General features: G+C 44.0%; 1 protein-coding gene across 1 annotated transcript in view; it reads left to right on the top strand.

Annotated features, from left to right (window-relative positions):
* Nucleotides 1-18,347, top strand: part of LOC139263382 (ribosome quality control complex subunit NEMF) — a 136,326-nt gene extending 117,979 nt beyond the window's left edge. The window contains exons 27-33 of the mRNA XM_070879389.1: nt 3,770-3,847; nt 3,929-4,129; nt 4,261-4,299; nt 7,941-8,047; nt 15,141-15,184; nt 15,270-15,349; nt 16,246-18,347. Of these exons, the coding sequence (XP_070735490.1) occupies nt 3,770-3,847; nt 3,929-4,129; nt 4,261-4,299; nt 7,941-8,047; nt 15,141-15,184; nt 15,270-15,349; nt 16,246-16,323 (627 nt within the window). The 3' untranslated portion in view covers nt 16,324-18,347. The remainder of the gene's footprint in view (nt 1-3,769; nt 3,848-3,928; nt 4,130-4,260; nt 4,300-7,940; nt 8,048-15,140; nt 15,185-15,269; nt 15,350-16,245) is intronic.
* Nucleotides 18,348-20,959: the final 2,612 nt, after the last annotated feature.

The following is a 20,959-nucleotide window of genomic DNA, read 5'->3' on the forward strand; positions in this document are numbered from 1 at the left end:
GAATAAACATTTATAAGCAAAGAAAAGATTAAATAAACCATCTTCCTACCTGTGTGAAAGTGCTTTAACCAGGAAGAATGCTGCAGCAAGCCTCACAAAACGAGGCAGCCGTTCCCGAAGGCAGGCAAGCGGGCGGGAGGGAGGGAGGGCCCGACCGACCGAACGCAGCGGGGGGAGGGGGGGGAAGAAGCCGTTCCGAGCGGGGGGAGGGAGGGAGTGCGGGACCGACCGAACGCAGCGGGGGGAGGGGGGGAGTGCAGACCCGACCGAACGAACGCAGAGAAGGGGGGGGGGGGGGGGGGGAGTGCAGGCCCGACCGACCGAACGCAGCAGGGGGGGAAGGGGGAGGGGGGGAGGAAGCCGTTCCGAGGGGGGGAGTGCGGGACCGACCGAACGCAGCAGCGGGGGGGGGGGGGGGGGAGGAAGCCGTTCCAGATGGCGGGAGGAAGGGAGGGAAGGACAGAAGGCTGCAGGAAGCCTCAGAAATTGAGGAGCCATTTCCCGACGGCAAAAGGGGGAGCTCGTCGGGAAACGGCTGCCTCAACTTTCTGAGGCTTCCTGCACTCTTCTCACTGCTACAAGAAGCCTCAGTGCTGATGTGCTGATGGCAATGTGCTTTTATTAAAAAATGTTCAAAAACTAAACACCTACAAAGAACTACAAAAATGGCCGAGTGCCAATTTTTTTTCACACTGCACGTGCGCGAACACTCCAATGTGCACGCGCAGGGTTGCCGGCAGGAAAAAAACTAATTTAAATAGTACCCGCCCCCTCCCACTTACAAAATCGGTGCGAGTGTAGGCTCCGCCCCCCTGGGCACCGCGCCAAACAGACAAGGAGCTGCAGGGCACTCCAGAATCGCGATTTTTTTTTTCTGGCGCCATTTTAGGCGCGAAAAACGGGCGCCCAGCTCGGAGGGGCGCCCGTTTTTTATCGTGTGGAAACTTGGGTCCTTTATTTTTATGATTTTTTTAAAAAAACATTTACGCTGGTAAAAGCAGGCCTTATGCCTGCTTTTACCAGGCATAAAAATTTAATGGGCAGAAGTTGGGCAAACTCTCCGCCTGTGAATGACTTTTTCCCAGGGATGCGTGAGATCTGTCAAGATCTGACAGATCATAAGTTCCGGGTTTTAGCGCGTGCGCAGCACATACCTAATCCCGACACCTGTGCAGCCCCTCGTATGCACCCACAGGGGCTGCAAATAATGGCCTGTTAGATATTTTTATTTTATAATACAGTTGGAATCTTAACTGTTTTGTCCATGGTACAAAATTGTTACAACATAAATTGGCTTAGCATGATATAGCTAATTTTTGCACTACATTAAATAGAAACATAGAAAATAGGTGCAGGAGTAGGCCATTCGGCCCTTCGAGCCTGCACCGCCATTCAATGAGTTCATAGCTGAACATGCAACTTCAGTACCCCATTCCTGCTTTCTCGTCATACCCCTTGATCCCCCTAGTAGTAAGGACTACATCTAACTCCTTTTTGAATATATTTAGTGAATTGGCCTCAACAACTTTCTGTGGTAGAGAATTCCACAGGTTCACCACTCTCTGGGTGAAGAAGTTTCTCCTCATCTCGGTCTTAAATGGCTTACCCCTTATCCTTAGACTGTGACCCCTGGTTATGGACTTCCCCAACATTGAGAACATTCTTCCTGCATCTAACCTGTCTAAACCCATCAGAATTTTAAACGTTTCTATGAGGTCCCCTCTCATTCTTCTGAACTCCAGTGAATACAAGCCCAGTTGATCCAGTCTTTCTTGATATGTCAGTCCCGCCATCCCGGGAATCAGTCTGGTGAACCTTCGCTGCACTCCCTCAATAGCAAGAATGTCCTTCCTCAAGTTAGGAGACCAAAACTGTACACAATACTCCAGGTGTGGCCTTACCAAGGCCCTGTACAACTGTAGTAACAAACACCTCCCTGTCCCTGTACTCAAATTCCCTCGCTATGAAGGCCAACATGCCATTTGCTTTCTTAACCGCCTGCTGTACCTGCATGCCAACCTTCAATGACTGATGTACCATGACACTCAGGTCTCGTTGCACCTCCCCTTTTCCTAATCTGCCACCATTCAGATAATAGTCTGTCTCTCTGTTTTTACCACCAAAGTGGATAACCTCACATTTATCCACATTATACTTCATCTGCATTAGGCATTTGCTCACTCACCTAACCTATCCAAGTCACTCTGCAGCCTCATAGCATCCTCCTCGCAGCTCACACTGCCACCCAACTTAGTGTCATCCGCAAATTTGGAGATACTGCATTTAATCCCCTCGTCTAAATCTTTAATGTACAATGTAAACAGCTTGGGCCCCAGCACAGAACCTTACGGTACCCCACTAGTCACTGCCTGCCATTCTGAAAAGTCCCCATTTACTCCTACTCTTTGCTTCCTGTCTGACAACCAGTTCTCAATCCATGTCAGCACACTACCTCCAATCCCATGTGCTTTAACTTTGCACATTAATCTCTTGTGTGGGACCTTGTCGAAAGCCTTCTGAAAGTCCAAATAATCCACATCAACTGATTCTCCCTTGTCCACTCTACTGGAAACATCCTCAAAAAATTCCAGATGTTTTAATGCAGACAGTTTTAAATACAAGACTTAATGCAAAACCTCCCATCAAAGACCGTTAATTTGGGTGATTGAAAACATTTTAAAAAGGGAATATTTCCCTTATCAGAAACACTTTTAGTTTCACTCCTTGTCTATCTAAACATCTAATTGTACCTCACTATTAATATGATTTAGCCTGTTCAACAAGCCACAAAGTTTTTCAACCCTTGATTTAGTCATTTGGGCCTAATTGGGGTCTTGAAGAACTTGCTAGGGCTGATCTTTCTCCACACTGGATTGGGATGTCTTTTTTGACTTTCATGTTTACTTTTTTTTTGTGTTTCATAAATTCTGAATATGGCATCTATTTTTCAATTTCTTCAATTTTCTTGTATTGGTACTGTAGTTCTCCAGCTAGTTTCCTGATTCTTCATTCCCACTTTATTTCTAATGCTTGGTTTCAGCTATTTGGTTCCATACCTGTGATGGTTGTTTACTGAAAGCTGTTACATGTGTCTCAGAGGTTTCCATTAGGAAAAACATAGTGCCGTTTCTTTGGTCCTTGTCTAATTTTGTAAAAATATGGATATAGAGGAAATGGGTAGCAATAGTTTAGAATCTGGCCTTCACTTCTGGGTTCAGATCTGGTCCAGACTGATGGGATGAAGGTATCTTCAATCTACTGATTGTAGGGTCCTATGTGAGATGAAATTGAGCTGTCTTCATTCAATTCTTAGTGAACTTAAGCCTATAGCTCAAAATGGTCCCTTAATTTGACACTGAAAGGCCAAAGGTTGGCTGGTGTGGGGAATTAAAATAATGAGTGTGTTGTGTTGAGACTGAAGTACATTGTAAGGGAAGAGTAAATGAAGCTTTACTCTGGATATGGCTGTGCTAAATCTGGCCTAGTGGTGCTTAATGCTGACACTGGATGCCTGAAATGGGAAGAGTTCCATTGCTCGCCTTTATGAGCACCATTAAAGGAGTATAGATTAGAAAGAGATAAACTCTGCATATCTTTCTGATAATCAGGTGAAAATTTCCACTAACCTTTTTTTCTACTTCAGAATTGGTACTGAGAGGCAAATGACAGTGACACTACAGAGAACTTGCATTTTAGTCAAGTGAAAATATTACTGCTTAGTTTCAGATGCTACCTTAAAAAAGTTATTACTTTGATTTTCAATATTCAGGCTAAACTGAAGAAAATTAAAGAAAAATATAAAGATCAAGATGAAGAGGATCGTGAATTAATGATGAAATTACTTGGGGTAAGGATGAATTTCCATTAAATAGATTCTATTTTGAAATGCTTTAGTAATTGGATTTTAATTTGTATTACCTGCATCCAGTCAGCAGGTCCAAGTAAAGAGGAAAAGGTTAAGAAAGGAAAAAAGGGGAAAACAAAAGAACCTGCTAAAAAACAGCAGGAGAAACAGCAGGCTTTGATCAAAGTGGGTAATGTTCAAAGCAAAGGACAAGATCTCGACATTGTGACACATTATGTGGCAGAAGTTACTATAGAGAATACTGCTGCAGAAGATCACCAAGAAGTAAGGCATTGAAGTCCCATTTAAACATTAATATTCTGTAAAACTTTGGTTCCATCAGCGAACAGTGTACTTTTATTTTGTGAAAAATTCATGTCCAGTATTAATATTTGTGTTATTTTGTTGACATTTAGGACCAGGAGGAACCTGAGCAAGATCTGCAGGCAGCTGAGGTAGACTGTTTATTAATAAACTCTTCAAAATGATTTTCAATATTTGTTGATCTTACTCTATCGGTTACCAGTGAGTTTGAGCAAAAAGCACAACATGGGAGTGAGTCGAGAACAGATTCTGCTGAGAGTAGATGGGACAGGAGAGTGGCCAATGTAATTCCCATTTTCAAAAGGGAGGCAGAGCTAACCTGCTCGAATAAGCCTGGTGATTTAACATCTGTGGTGGGGAAAAAATTGGAATATTTAATTAAAGATAAAATTACTAAATATCTAGCTGAGGAGAAAATAATAGAAGCAACCAATATGGATATCAGAAAGGAAAATCGTGCTTGACAAACTGATTTTAAAAAAGTGGCGGATATGGTAGGTGGGGAAAATGCAGTGGATATGATGTATATTTCAGAAAGCCCATGGACAAGGTACCACATAGGAGACTATTGGAGAAGATTAAGGGGTATGGTATTAGGGGAAGGAGAAAAACTATTTAGATGGGAGGAAACAGTAGAGGAGGTAAGAGCAGTTTCTCAGAGTGGTTGGAAGTAGGCAATGGTGTCTTTGTTCTGGGACTGCTTCTGTTTAGTGTGTACATCAATGATTTGGATATAGGGCTAGAAGGAGTGGTGTCCAAATTTGCATACAATATTAAAACAGGAGGTGTAATAAATAATTCTGAGGGCCAAAAGAAATTGCATGGGGATATTGATAAAATGGTGGAATGGGCAAAAAAAGTGACAGATAGAACTCAATATGAGGGCTGGCACATGGGTTTAAGATGACCGCAAATGTGGGGGATAAACTACAATATGAACTGTTTGGACGAAGTAGCCTGTTTCTATGTTGTCATTATATATACATTTATGAATATATATATTTGCTGTTTTGATGTGTAAAAGTACCTCATTTTGCCCTGATCTGATCTGCAACTATACAAGTCTTTTAATTCAAAATTCGCCTTTGGAGTCAGTTTTTAGCCAGTCAAACTTCTTTTAAAAGTTACTCCTCTAAAATGGTCTGTGTGGGAATTTGAAATCTATTGAGAGATTTTATACAAAAATAAGAAATGTTTGAGTTGACAAAAAGGTAAAATATAATAAGGTATAAAAAATAAAAACAGAATACAGAGAAAAATTTGGAAGAAAAATAAATATGGGAATTGTGAATAGAATCATAGGGCCCAAGTTTCGGGCCGTGCCTAGAACGGCGCAGCCCCGACCTGGACGCCCATTTTTCGCACCTACAAGTGCACCTAAAAAATACTTACAGATTCTCCGGCTCCCTGCAGGTCCCCTGGAGCTGGGCGCGGCGCAGCACGAGCTGTGGGGGGCAGAGCCAGGTCCCTGCGCTGAAAACAGTGCCGGGACCTCTGCACAGGTGCGCTACAGTGGGTGCGCATGTGCAGTAGCTCCAAGCGCCCAAAACTGTGTGGGAGGGGCCCGAAGCATGCAGCCCCTAGCCCTGGCCGAATGGGATCACTGGGGTGATGTGGATCAGGCTGCACCTCCCACGGCCAGCTCCTGCTTCCTCCCTTCAGCTGGCTCTCTCAAACCCCCCCCCCCCCCCTGACTCGACTCGACTCGACTCGACTCGACTCTCTTGCCCCCCCCCCCGGCCCGACTCCCCCCTGGACCCGACTCAACACCCGACCCCCGCTCTCCCCACCTCCGACCCACTCGACTCGACTCCCGCTCCCCCGTCCCGGACTTGACCCGACTCTCGCTCCCTCCACCCCACCCCTCAGGACCCGACCCGACCCCTGGCCACCTACCTTTAACTCCGGTGCTAGGGCGGGCCCGTTCAGCCTCCCTCTCCTCTCCTCTCCTCTCTCCTCTCCTCTCCTCTCTCCTCTCCCCCTCCCTCTCTCTCCCTTCTCCCCCTCCCTCCCTCTTTCCTCCCTCCCCTTCTCCCCCTCCCTCCCTCCCTCCCTCCCTCCCTCTTTCCTCCCTCCCTTCTCCCCTCCCTCCCTCTTTCCTCCCTCTTTTCCCCTCCCCTCGCTGTCAGAAACACAGACACTGACAGACAGAGAGTGAGAGACACACACACAGACAGACAGAGAGATAGAGACACAGACAGAGACACACTGGGGGGGCCCCGTCCCAGCACACTGTTGGAGGGCTCCCGGTGCTGCAGTCGGTAAGTAGAAAATGTTTTATTTATTTTTAAATTTTTTTAATTTTTTATTAATTTTTTTTGATTGATTTATTGGTTGATTTATGGATGTAGTTATCATTTATTGTTGATGATGGCTCTTTATTTGTAAAACTGAAGTGTTTAATGTTTGTAAACTTCCCTTTAAACCCCCCCCATTTCCTACGCCTGATTTGTAACCTACTCCTGATTTTCTAAGTGTAGGCAAGGTTTTTCTGAGCATACAAAAATCTACACTTACTCCATTCTAAGTTAGTTTGGAGTAAGTTTTCACTGCCTAAACTTTCAAAATGGGCATAAGTGGCCGGACACGCCCCCTTTTGGGAAAAAAAATCTGTTCCAAACTGAAACTGTTCTAACTGACTAGAACTGGAGCAAACTAAATGCCGAGAATTGCAATTTCTAAGATATTCCATTCTAAACCAGTTGCTCCAAAAAAACAGGAGCAACTCAGGCCGAAACTTGGCCCCATATTGATTTAAATTTAATTTTAAAGTGATACAATAAATGTTAAAATTTTACAGTAATACAATCTGTGCTGAGGTGGCTGATCGTAGCTTGAATGTGGATAGGGTGATGCAGTGGACCTCAGGGTTCCAGGTGTATGGAGGGAGAAAATAAGTCAGGGTTCCTACCCCAGATCACTATACAGTGACCCTGTTGGGAAATGCACATTTGTGGAGGTGGAGTGAGGACAAGATTCGACTGGACTGCAATGTACCGTGTGGTTAAAATCCTGCTGACACCTACTATCAAGGCTCTCACATAAAGAATGGGCACTTGGGAAGGGAAAATTCTGGAACATTTTCATTTCACTTACTCTTTCTCTCTAACTGTGGGTTACTTTTCCCTTCTTCCTTGGGCTCTCTGAAACCTCTCCCCATACGATTAGAAGATGCACGTGAACGGAATCGATAGACTAACTTCCCCCCTGTAGAGAAGAGCCTCCCCGTTGGGCTGACTGTAATTATGTGCTGCATTTTATGATAATGAACACCTATAAAACTTTTCACAAATTACGATGTTGTACTGAGCATTAATAAAATCAGTGCTTACTTTTTTCCAATTCTCTACACTCACAAGAATTTAGACAATTAAAGGCAAGGCCACCAATGATAAGGCGAAGGGAGTGGGGGATGTGCAAGAGATCAGAATTGGAGGAACGTAGAGTTCTCAGAGGGTTATAGGGCTGGAGGAAGTTACAGATTAGGGAGGAGTGAGGCTATGGAGGGATTTGAACATGAGAACAGGCAAAAGGGGCCAATACTTCAAGGCAAGATTTTCTCTATTTGCTATTTGTAGTGAAATTGCATGCATAATCACAGATGTTCATGATTTTGCTATTGATAACATTCTTCTAGAATGGCAAGTAAAAGAAATAGCGTATAATAGTATTTATCAGAATTGCATTTAGATAAGTACGTGAATGTACTTTAAAAACTTGTAATTGACTATTGAAGCAATTCAGTTTCATAAATCTTTACTTTTTACTTTAGGAGGGTGAGAAGTTGCTTAACTCACTAACTGGTCAACCTCACCCAGATGATGTGTTGCTGTTTTCAGTACCTTGCTGTGCTCCATACACTGCCATGACCAACTATAAGTAAGTTTTATTACGAACAGTTCCCAAGAATTTTCTTCAGTTCGAGATTCATGTGTACTATGCTTTCAGCAAGTTGGCCAATGTCGTCAGGATAAAATAGGAATATACGTGAATAATTAATCAAATTAACTTTGAGGTTCACTCAGCGGTTCATTCTCACCTCTGAGTCAGAAGGTTGTTGCTTCAAGCCCCATCTTAGGACTTGAGCACATAATCTAGATTGACAGTTCAGCACAGTACTTGATGGAGTTCAGCATTGTAGGACATGCCTTCGTTAAGACAACACGTTTATCAAAGGACTCTTTTTCAAAGAGTGAGGAGTTCTCCGATGTCTTGGCCAATATTAATCCCTTAGACAACATCACCAGAAAACATATGGTCATTCACAATATCATTAGGTTTAGAGCAGTTATGGAGAAGGACAAGGAAAAATTATGTGTGAAAATATTCAATTGGAGGAGGGCTAATTTCAGTAATTTGAAAAGGGATCTGGCCCAGGTCGATTGAAATTAAAGTTTGGGAAGTAACACAGTAAATGAACGATGGGAAGCTTTCAAAGAGGAGATAGTTCGGGTACAGTCTAGAGAGAGAAAGGAAGGGCATCTAAAGCTCGAGCTCCCTGCTTGACTCAAGATATAGAGATTATAAAGTGAAACAGAAAAAGGAGGCTTATGATAAATCAGGTTCATAATACAGTAGAGCAGTGTTTCTCAAACTTAGGTCTGTAGACTCCTGGGGGGGAGACACCAAGTCGCTGGAGATATATCAGCAACGATGTCTCCGCAAGATCCTACAAATCCCCTGGGAGGACAGGCGCACCAACATCAGTGTCCTCGTCCAGGCTAACATCCCCAGCATTGAAGCACTGACCACACTCGATCAGCTTCACTGGGCAGGTCACATAGTTCGCATGCCAGACACGTGACTCCCAAAACAAGTGCTCTATGCGGAGCTCCTTCACGGCAAATGAGCCAAAGGTGGATAGTGGAAACGTTACAAGGACACCCTCAAAGCCTCCCTGATAAAGTGCAACATCCCCACTGACACCTGGGAGCCCCTGGCCCAAGACCACCCGAGGTGGAGAAAGTGCATCCGGGAGGGCGCTGAGCACTGCAAATCTCAACGCCAAGAGCGTGCAGAAATCAAGCGCAGGCAGCGGAAAGAGCATGCGGCAAACTAGTCCCACCCACCCCTTCCCTCAACAACTATCTGTCCCATCTGTGACAGAGTCTGTGGCTCTCATATTGGACTGTTCAGCCACCAAAGAATTAACTTCAGGAGTGGAAGCAAGTCTTCCTCGATTCCGAGGGACTGCCTATGATGATGATGATGATGGGGGTCAGTAGAGACTTTCCAGGGGGTCTGTGACCGGAGGCAGCCAGAGATAATTTCAAGCCTGCTCCTCTTTATAAAACCAATACTGATTCTGTTCTTGCAAATTACTCTAAATGGCTGGCCCTGCCTCCTCACAAAGGCCCACAGCTCTCACTCACTTTGCAATGAGCACTCCCTGCTGGTCGAGCCAATGCCTCTCCCTTGTGTCTTGACCTGTGCCATCCTCCCAACCCGTGATCAGTGCGCTTGCGGGGCACTTCAAACATGTGCCTGAACATGTTCGCGCAAACACATATAATCCCACAGTGCAGTTGTTACAGAACATGGCAGTGGAACAGTATGGCAGAGTCATGCTTCCACTAACATCCTAGCATGTGCATGGGTGCTCGTGCCTTCACTCACCTTGGTCAGCTTGCTGACGGCTTTAAAAATTCACCAGCACTAAGTGGCTAATAGTGGCCATCTGTTGCTGTGGAGTACCCAGAATTGTTGTGAGAAGCAGGCACACCCATCTCACTGATATCTAAGTGTTATATATGTAAACCTGTATATACCTTGTGTAGCCACCAGAGGGCTCACCCCCTGGAATCCCAAGGGATAGTGGGATCCCTTGGGAGCACAGGTACTTAAAGAGGCCTCACAGGCTGGAGAGGCACTCTGGAGACCTGCAATAAAAGACTACGGTCACACTTTACTTTGAGCTCACAGTATCCAGTCAGACTCTTTATTCATACTTAACAACTAGAGACGAGATACAGATGACGAACCCAACGATGCAGAGAACAATGGGCATCCTGGAGAAATTCTCGGAGGGAGATGATTGGGAAACGTTCGTGGAGCGACTCGACCAATACTTCGTGGCCAATGAGCTGGAAGGAGAAGCGAACGCTGCCAAACGAAGGGCGATCCTCCTCACCGTCTGCGGGGCATCAAAGTATGGCCTCATGAAAAATCTGCTTGCTCCAGCGAAACCCACAGAGAAATCGCATGATGATTTATGCACACTGGTCCGAGAGCATCTGAACCCGAAGGAAAGCGTTCTGATGGCGAGGTACCGCTTCTACACCGACAAAAGGTCTTGAAGACCAGGAAGTGGCAAGTTATGTCGCCGAGCTAAGACGCCTTGCAGGACATTGTGAATTTGAAGGACATCTGGAACACGTGCTCAGAGATTTCTTCGTACTTGGCATTGGCCATGAAGTGATACTTCTCAAACTTTTGACTGTAGAGACCCCAACCTTGAGTAAAGCCATAGCGATAGCCCAGGCATTCATTGCCACCAGTGACAATACTAAGCAAATCTCTCAGTACACGAGTGCTGCTACAAGTACTGTGAACAAAATGATGTTTTCAAATCGCAACGTACAGGGCAGGCCCCACATGCCTGCAGCTGCACGTCCGCAGATGTCTGAGTCCACCATCAAAAGTGATGAATGCAAGGCCATTAACACCTTGTTGGCGCTGCGGGGGTGATCATCGTTTCCATTCATGTCGCTTCAAAGGCTACGTTTGCAAGGGCTGTGGAACAATGGGACACCTCCAATGTATGTGCAGGCGAGCTGCAAACCACCATGTTGCAGAGGAGGACAGATCCAAGGCAGATTACAACGAACCAGAGCCTCAGACCGAGGAGGCAGAGGTATATGGGGTGCACACATTTACCACAAAATGTCCCCCGGTAATGCTGAAGATTGAATTAAATGGACTCCCGGTGTCAGTGGAGCTGGACACTGGCGCGAGCCAGTCCATCATGAGCAAAAAGACTTTCGATAAATTGCAGTGCAGCAAGGCCTCAAGGCCAATCTTGACTCCCATTCGCACGAATCTGAGAACTTACACGAAGGAACTGATTCCCATAATCAGCAGTGCTACTGTAAAGGTCTCCTATGATGGAGTAGTGCACAAGCTACCACTGGGCGATGGTCCCACACTGCTTGACAGGAGCTGGCTGGAAAAGATACGCTGGAACTGGGACAGCGTCCGAGCGCTCTCGCCCGCTGACGACACTTCGTGTGCCCAGGTCTTAAACAAGTTCCCTTCGCTGTTCGAACCAGGTATCGGGAAGTTCCAAGGAGCAAAAGTGCAGATCCACCTAATTCCGGGGGCGCAACCCATCCATCACAAGGCGAGAGTGAGCAATCACCTGTTACAGCCCGACAGACTAGAACCTGGACGAGCCAGGACCCCTTACTGTCCTTAGTAAAAAATTGTGTGCTTTACGGGAGCTGGTCCAGTGTCCCAGTGGAAATGCAGGAAGCAATAAAGCCGTACCAGCGGCGCAAAGATGAAATGTCTATACAGGCAGACTGTCTTCTGTGGGGTAATCGGGTAGTGGTCCCCAAGAAGGGCAGGGACACTTTCATCAGTGACCTCCACAGTACTCACCCAGGCATTGTAATGATGAAAGTGATAGCCAGATCCCACGTGTGGTGTCCCGGTATCGATGCGGACTTAGAGTCCAGAGTGCACAAATTTAACACATGCTCGCAGTTGAGCAATGCACCCAGGGAGGCGCCACTAAGTTATGGTCTTGGCCCTCCAAACCGTGGTCCAGGGTCCATGTCGACTATGCAGGTCTGTTTTTGGGTAAAATGTTCCTTGTGGTTGTAGATGCATACTCCAAATGGATTGAATGTGAGATAATGTCGGCAAGCACGTCCACTGCCACCACTGGAAGCCTGCGGGCCAAGTTTGCCATGCACGGACTGCCTGATGTCCTTGTAAGCGACAACGGGCCATGTTTCACCAGTGCCGAGTTCAAAGAGTTCATGACCCGTAATGGGATCAAACATGTTACATCTGCCCCGTTCAAACCTGCATCCAATGGTCAGGCAGAGAGAGCAGTGCAAACTATCAAGCAGAGCTTGAAGAGGGTAACTGAAGGCTCACTGCAGACTCGCCTATACCGAGTCCTGCTTGGCTACCGCACGAGACCTCACTCGCTCACTGGGATTCCACCTGCTGAACTGCTCATGATCTACATGAACAGGTAGAGAGCAGGCAGCTTCAACAAAGTACATATCATGATAGCGCAAATGTGTCACGTGAAATTGAAATCAATTATCCTGTATTTGTGTTGAACTATGGACAAGGTCCCAAGTAGCTTCCCGGCACTCATTGTGGCCAAAGCGGGGAGCAGGGTGTTTCGGGTCAAACTTTCAAATGGACTCATTCACCAGAAACACTTGGACCAAATCAAACTCAGATTCACGGACTATCCACAGCAACCCACTTTGGACCCTACCACCTTTGACCCCCTCAACATACACACCAGTGGCAACCGACACTGCGGTTGGCCACGAAGCAGAACCCATCACCCGCAGCAGCCCAGCAGGACTCGCCACACCAGACAGCCCAAAAAGGCCCGCTGCACAGCAGCTCAGCAAGGGCCCAACAAACGATTCACCAAAACCAGCATTTGCACCGAGACGATCAATCAGGGAAAGAAAGGCCCCAGATCAACTCACATTGTAAATAGTTACACTGTTAACTTTGTGGGGAGGGGGGGTAGGGGGGAGCGCTGGAAGAGATTAGAGATAGGGAGGGGCAAAACCATGGAGAGATTTGAAAACAAAGATGAGAATTTTGAAATCAAGGCATTGCTTAACCAGGAGCCAATGTAGGTCAGCGAGTACAGGGAGAATGGGTTAATGGGACTTGGTGCAAGTTGGGACACGGGCAGCTGAGTTTTTGATGACTTAAAGTTTACGGAGAGTAGAACGTGGAAGGCCAGCCAGAAGTGCGTTGAAATAGTCAAATCTAGAGGTGACAAAGACATGGATTAGGATTTCAGCAGCAGATGAGCTGAGGCAAGGATGGAGACAGGCCATGTTACGGAGGTGGAAATAGACGGTCTTAGTTATGCTGTGGATATGTGGTCGGAAGCTCATTCCGGGATCTAATATGACACCAAGGTTGCGAACATGTGGTTCAACTTCAGACAAATGTTAGGGAGAGGGATGGAATCAGTGGCTAGGGAACGGAGTTTGTGGCAGGGACCGAAAACAATGGCTTCGATCTTCCCAATATTTAATTGAAGAAAATTTCTGCTCATCCAGAATTGGATGTCGGACAAGCAGTCTGACAATTTAAAGACTGTAGAAGGGTAGAGAGAAGTGGCAGTGAGGTAGAGCTGGGTGTCATCAGCGTACATGTGGGAACTGATGTGTGATTTCGGATGAGGGGCAACATAAGGAAAAGGGGTACGCCATTTAGGACTGAGATGAGGAGAAACTTCTTCACTGAGTTGTTAACCTGTGGAATTCCCTACCGCAGAGAGTTGTTGATGCCAGTTCATTGAATATATTCAAGAGAGAGTTAGATATGGCCCTTACGGCTAAAGGGATCAAGAGGTATGGAGAGAAAGCAGGAAAGGGGTACTGAGGTGAATGATCAGCCATGATCTTATTGAATGGCAGTGCAGGCTCGAAGGGCCGAATGGCCTACTCCACCTATTTTCTATGTAGATGAGAAATAGGAAGGGGCCAAGGATAGATCCTTGGGGACACCAGAGGTAACGATGCGGGAGTGGGAAGAGAAGCCGTTGCAGGTGATTCTCTGGCTACGATTAGATAGATAAGAATGGAACCAGGCGAGTGCAGTCCCACCCAGCTGGACAACATTGGAGAGGTGTTGGAGAAGGATGGAGTTGTCAACCATGTCAAAGGCTGAAGACAAGTCAAGAAGGATGAGGAGAGATAGTTTACCTTTGTCACAGTCACAAAGGATGTCATTTGTAACTTTGAGAACCGTCTTGGTACTGTGTAAGGGGCTGAAACCTGATTGGAAGGATTCAAACATAGTTGCGGGAAAGATAGGCACGGATTTGGGAGGCGACAACACGTTCAACGACGGAGATGGGATGGTAGTTTGCACGGACAGAGGGGTCAAGTATTGTTTTTTTGAGAGGGGTGATAACGGCAGATTTGAGGAAGAGGGGGACAGTATCTGAGGAGAGAGAACCATTAACACTGTCAGCTAACATGGGAGCCAGAAAAGGAAGTTGGGTGGTCAGCAGTTTGATGGCAGTAGGGTCGAGGAAGCAGGAAGTGGGTCTCATGGGCAAAATGAGCGCAGAGAAGTCATGAGGGGAGATCGTAGAGAAACTGGAGAAAGATGAGATCAGGGCAGGCCTTGGAGGACGTTTGGCCCAGTGGGCTAGAGGTGGGGGAAAGTGGCAGAGACAGCTGAACGGATGATCTCAGTCTTAGAAACAAAGAAATCCATGAGCTTCTCACACTTGTTGGAGGTGAGAGTAGAGGAGACAGGGGAGAGGGTTTTAAGAAGACGGTTAGCAGTGGAGAATAGAATCTGGTGTTTATCTTTGCATTCCAGAATGAATCTGGAATAGTGAGCAATTTTGGCAAACGAGAACAGGACCCGATAATGCTTTGTGTGGTCCAGCCAGTTCTGGTGATGAATGGCTAAACCAGTTGTCCGCCATAACCATTCAAGTCTGCGTCCCTTGGACTTAAGGGAGTGAAAATGAGGGCCGTACCGAGGGGAACAACCAGGGTGAGAGAGAGAGAAATTGTTTTAATAGAGACAAGGGTATCAAAGGTGGTGGTGAGGGTATGCTTGAGCAGAAATATCGTGGTGAATGGACAGCCAAAGGCTGGACAGTTGGGATTTCATAAATGTAGTTGTAAGAGAGTTGGGAGATGTTTTTTTTCCAGGGACGGAAGTAGGGTTTGGGGGGTGGGGGGGAATTTAGGTGGTGTACAAAACAAACCATTTAATTTGTATTGTTCTACTTTAGGTACAAGGTGAAACTCACTCCTGGTACACAGAAGAAAGGGAAGGGTATGTAAAATCCTTGATACTGTATCTTCTCCACAAATTTGTTTCAAATTGGCTATGTGAAATGGTTATTGATTTTGTTTTTTAGCGGCTAAAACTGCTTTGCACAGCTTCATGCATTCTAGGGAAGCTATGCAACGGGAAAAAGACTTATTACGCAGTGTGAAGGTAATTACGTTTTTAAATATTTCTATCACAATGGAACTTTATCCTCTTCAAACACAGTATCAAACGAAAACATTTTTATTTAGGAAATAGACTGAATATTTATAAGTACAGTAGATGTATCTTTGGAGCCACAGTTTGCATGAAGGCTTTTAGCTCATTGCGATATGTAATATGTTCACTTTTTTTTTCCTTTGTATCTTAATTCACACAAAATGGGCATCACATGAGGGCAAGTGGTTAATGCAGTTAAGGAGGCAGTTTTGAGTTAAAAACATTGAAGTTACATCACTGAGATTACAGATCATTAAACTGTAAAACTGTAAAATTAACAGGAGATCTGCATGTTCTGACAGATGTGGAGAACACATGGGTGTTATTTTAAGGAAATACAGATATTAAATTAACTTGGAATATATTGTGAACACTTGCTTATAGTTTATTATACCCTGTAGTAATGTAATGTAGAATAATGCTAAAAGCTCATGCTACTTAATTAATAAACTAGCTCTATTTTTGTTGTGATACTTGAGATGAAATGGTATAATTGGTATGTTTACTGAAAAATAAAGATGGTCAGTTGGTCTTCATCTTGAAAAGCTATATTTATTTCTACTGCTGTACGTAAGTATATGTATTTCTACCCAGTCCATGGCTGTATGTGTCTCTACTGTAGTCGACAAGGAGCAGTTGAAGCAATTAAAAGTTCACTTTAAAACTGAATTATTTAATTGCTCACAAATTTCAAGATCGTGTATGTGTGTGTGTTCTCCTTACTGATGGTTACATAGTTTTCCCCTTCACCACAAATCCATTTGAAATATTGGAAATAGAGTCCAGTTTTCTTCGATATCAGTGATGATACTGTAGACTAAAATGCATTTTTTTTTCTAATTTAGGATACTGACTTGTCAAGAAACATTCCTGGCAAGGTGAAAGTTTCAGCACCTAACTTAATAGCAAAAAAACGGAAATAACTACACTGGATTTACTTTGGTTTGAATTTAAGTATCTCCAAGGACTGCCCATCAATGTGTAGCATGTGTAATGATGAAAACCTTCAAGAGCTGCTTCATTAAGAATTTAAATGTAACCAGAATAAGTGATAAAGATGTGTCTTTGTTCTTAGTTTGATGCTGCACAAAATTTAGAAATAAAAGCTATTGCTGAACATTTATATACACAATATCCAAAGTAACTGTTTTGCCCGAAATATATATTAATGCCTGGTTTGGAAATGCCAGTCATTTTGTATTCCATATTGTCATCAAAGCATTTTGACGTTGACCGTGAAGTCCAGCTTATCAAACTACAGAAAACTTGTTTTTTTTTGGATGAGGGGTGAATAATTGCATTGGTTTATTTTATTTGGCTAGGTATCAAAATTACTTTTCTTGAAATTAGTATCGAAACTGAACCATTCACTAATTCATTATGTGCAATATCTCCTTATTAATGATCTTCAGAAACTTTCATCGTCTTGCTTAACCTTTCAAGATGAGTTACAGAATTTGCCCTTCCTGATATCAAATTTAATATACATATATATTGAGGACTGCAAATAACCATTCCCAAAACTGTTCTTTACTGGGTTGGTAAAAACTGCCTCCTATTTAGTTTGATTGCAAGTCAAATTGTTTCAACCTCTCCTTCTAACATTGCAGATAGGCTAGATAAAAAGATGCAACCGTTGGAGGTCTGCCTAATCCTTTTTCAACAATTTACTTTAGATTTCTGACTTTTAAAACCCTTTAAAAACAGAGACAGATCACTCACTAGTTTCCTGGATGTCCATACACTGCCATCCCTTGCAACTTTCTCTCTGCTACTCTTTCAAGACTAGATGATTTTTGGATTATTGCAAGCTGTGGAAGAATGTCTTTCTTATTCAATTGCTTTACACATTCTCTTTTTTTTGGAAAAAAAAAGTACTGCATGTAAATACCAAGAATTAAACCATGCTGATGCTTTCACATTTTGTTTTTAAAATACATTCCAAGGCCCAGGTTCCTTTCTTGCACGGACTACTGACCACAGAAGATGAAACTTGGTATGTGAAGGACTTCATCTGAAAAATGGTTGTGGTCAGTAATCCTGCTCCCCTTGGAAAATAGTTAGGAGTAACAAAAGACTTTAGGCAGACCTCCAATCCTTGTTCTGCCCCCACTCAGACAAATGTTCCACAATAGCACCAAATCTCTGTTCTCTAATATTAGGAAATTATCCATTTATTTTTTCAATTGTTAACTGTAAATATGAAGTTGTATTCTTGGTATACAACCCAGTTTAGTTTGATTGTCTTGGTTCAGCACAAAACACTATATCCAATTCATTGTTCCCGTCACTAAATAAAAACAATGAGTGCCTCTGCATAGTGAACGTAACATTCCTACTTTGTTCTCGAAAGATGACTATTAACTGTAGCAGACACAGGAGGTTGGTGCACCTATCAAAGTGAGAGCATCAGCAAAGGTCACAGCAGGCTTGCCAAATCATTCCTTTATTTAAGCCAGAATTGAACAGTAATGGTAAATGTGAGGATTATAGCACATGGCCAATTTGAAGATTTCCTCTGTGTGTCTCCAAATCCCACCCCCCTTCTCGACAGTAGTACATGCTGGGATATAGATTCAAGGATACCAGGCACCTTACCCAAGTAGACATTTTTTTGTCATTGAGTATGGAGAGTAAATGTTGGTTGGTTAGTGATCATATGGCAGACACATTTGAGACTCATCCTATTTCTGCACACTATCAGGCAAGGCTAGAAATATTATCTTGTCCAATGCCACTTGTCAAATTACAGCTGCTTAAGATGCAAGTGTTAAAATATCGCTGTATGAAAACAAAAAGTAAATATCTGCACAAGCTTCCAATGTGTCTGGGACAATTGTACAGTCAATGCCAAACTATTTCACTTGGTGCATATCAACAATGTAAGTTGTATACTATATGTAATTGTAAAGCAGTTGCCAAATAAAGGTTTATCAAGCTGTACAAATGTTCAAATTATTGCATCTTATATATGACTTGTGACAATATAGTCAGAACAGTTTGACAAGATTTCAATTAGATGCAAGATTCTGAAGAATGGTTGTGCCCCACTCTGTACTAATGATTGGCTTTTATATTTCCCTTTACCTAACTATGGCAAATGTTCAAATGTTTTTTAAAAATGTGAAAGGAAACTAGGGCCAAATTGACTTGGAGATATCAGCATCAATCATGATCGATTATATAACTTGGCAACTGATACTGATTTAGTTTAAATGAACACCTTGGACTGAAGCATGTACCATAAAAACAAAAACAGCAATGTGAGCATGAATTAGTGATGCCAGAACTGCAGGCAGCAAAAATTTGCAACAGCGTACTCAACATGATCCAAGTCCGAAGATGTTTTTCTGGGTGCAGACCAATGGTAGATGATTGATCAGAGTTGAAAAAGAACTGGTATGCAAATCCAGATTGAGTCATTTATATATAATGCAGAATGGGAATCACTTAGATCCTGAAATGTCTTAAGTCGTGGAAGAATATCCTGAGATGCTCTCTTTCTCCCCTCCTAATTTGAAAGTGTACCTATTCATTTTTGTAGAAGAGCTGAATGAATGGGAGATTAAAATTGCATCTGGTGTATGTGTGTGGGGGGGGGGGAGGAAAGAGAGAGAGAAAGAGTTGAGTTCAACAAATGAACTTGTGAACAAACCATCACATTGTTTTGAAGGTTGGAGAATGCTTAAATATTCCCCTGATGGATATCAACAACAACTTGTATTTATATAGTGCCTTTAATGTAATGAAACATCCCAAGGCGCTTCACAGGAGTGTTTTGAGATTTTAAAAAATTCGACTGCAATAAGGAGAAATTAGGGTAGGTGACTAAAAGCTTAGTCAAAGAGGTAGGTTTTAAGGGAATTCCAGAGCTTGGGGACTAGGCAAGGCCACCAATGGATGAGCGATTATAATCCGGGATGCTCAAGAGGGCAGAATTAGAGGGGGGTGGGGTGTTGTCAGGCTGGAAGAGATTACAGAGATAGAGAGGGGCGAGGCCATGGAGGGTTTTGAAATTGAGGCTGTTGGAGTAAAAAGACAACTTTTTCCTCAAGGTGGACTCCCTGATATAAGGAATCGACACCCATCTGTATAGCGACCACGGAATCACTCAGACAAAACCTTGGTTTAACTGGTTTTATTCAAGCATGCTAGGGAAGGGTTCCGATGAACACTTCTCCGATCAGAGGTTTTACAATTACAATTACACAATTTTTCGAGGTGTGCGACCCTCCTACAAAATCACCGATTGGCCTACTGCTATCAGCGAAGTTACATTGATTCGTCGACCCTCACTAGACTGGCTCCAAGTGGCTCTCCCCCACCTGTCCATCTCCCATCATATGTCACCCTTCTGGAAAGTGTTATTCAGTGGTGTCAACTTTGCTTCAGTTCCTCATTTGTTGATTAACTTTGTTTTCCAGGGTGGTGCCTCCTTAACCCTCTCCCAAGAACTCGTCAAAACTACCAGTCAATGCCATCCTGTTCCCATGCTGCTATAATCTATGTTCCCAAACATTTTACTGTCCTTGTTCTGTACTGAATACAGTTTCCATGAGTCTGTACTAAGGTTAATACAATGGATGGTTTATTAACCATCAAGCTTTGCTTCCCCTTAAAACCCATTCAAGCAAGTGTATAAGCGTGCTTTACATACAATCTGGACCACGTGTCAGATCAATTCACAACATTCACTCACTATCCTTTTTTAGGTAAGACCACCAAAACTGCACACAATACTCCAGGTGCGGTCTCACCAAGGCCCTGTATAACTGTATCCTTTTTAGTGACCGTCTGTCTCCCACTTTAGTGACCGTATTTTATCCCCTTACAGAGGAGTTGCTTAACCGGAAGCCAATGTAGGTCAGCGAGCACAGGGGTGATGGGTGAGCGGGACTTGGTGCGAGTTGGAACACTTGACAGCGAGTTTTGGATCACCTCTAGTTTATGTAGGGTAGAATGTGGGAGGCTAGCCAGGTGTGTGTTGGAATAGTCAAGTCTAGAAGTAACAAAGGCATGGATGAGGGTTTTAACAGCGGATAAGCTGAGGCAAGGGTGGAGACGGGTGATGTTATGGAGGTGGAAATAGGCGGTCTTAGTAGTTATACTGTGGATATGTAATCAAAAGCTAATTTCAGGGTCAAATATGACACCAAGGTTGTGAACTGGTTCAGCCTCAGATAGAACTTGGGGAGAGGGATGGAGTTTGTGGTAGGGACTGAAAACAATGGCTTCGGTCTTCCCAATATTCAATTGGAGAAAATTTCTACTCATCCAGCACTGGATGTCAGACAAGCAGTCTGACAATTTAGAGAGCGAGGAGGGGTCGAGAGAAATGCTAGTGAGGTAGAGCTGGGTGTCATCAACGTCCATGTAAAAACTGACATTGTATTTTCAGATGATGCCGCCAAGGGGCAACATGTAGATGAGAAATAGGAGGGGGGCCCAGGATAGATCCTTGGGGGACACCTAAGGTAATGATGCAAAGGCGGGAAGAGAAGCCGTTGCAGGTGATTCTCTGGCTACGATTAGATAAGAATGGAACCAGGCGAGTACAGT

The sequence above is a fragment of the Pristiophorus japonicus genome, chromosome 4, assembly GCF_044704955.1.
Source record: "Pristiophorus japonicus isolate sPriJap1 chromosome 4, sPriJap1.hap1, whole genome shotgun sequence".
NCBI lineage: Eukaryota > Metazoa > Chordata > Chondrichthyes > Pristiophoridae > Pristiophorus > Pristiophorus japonicus.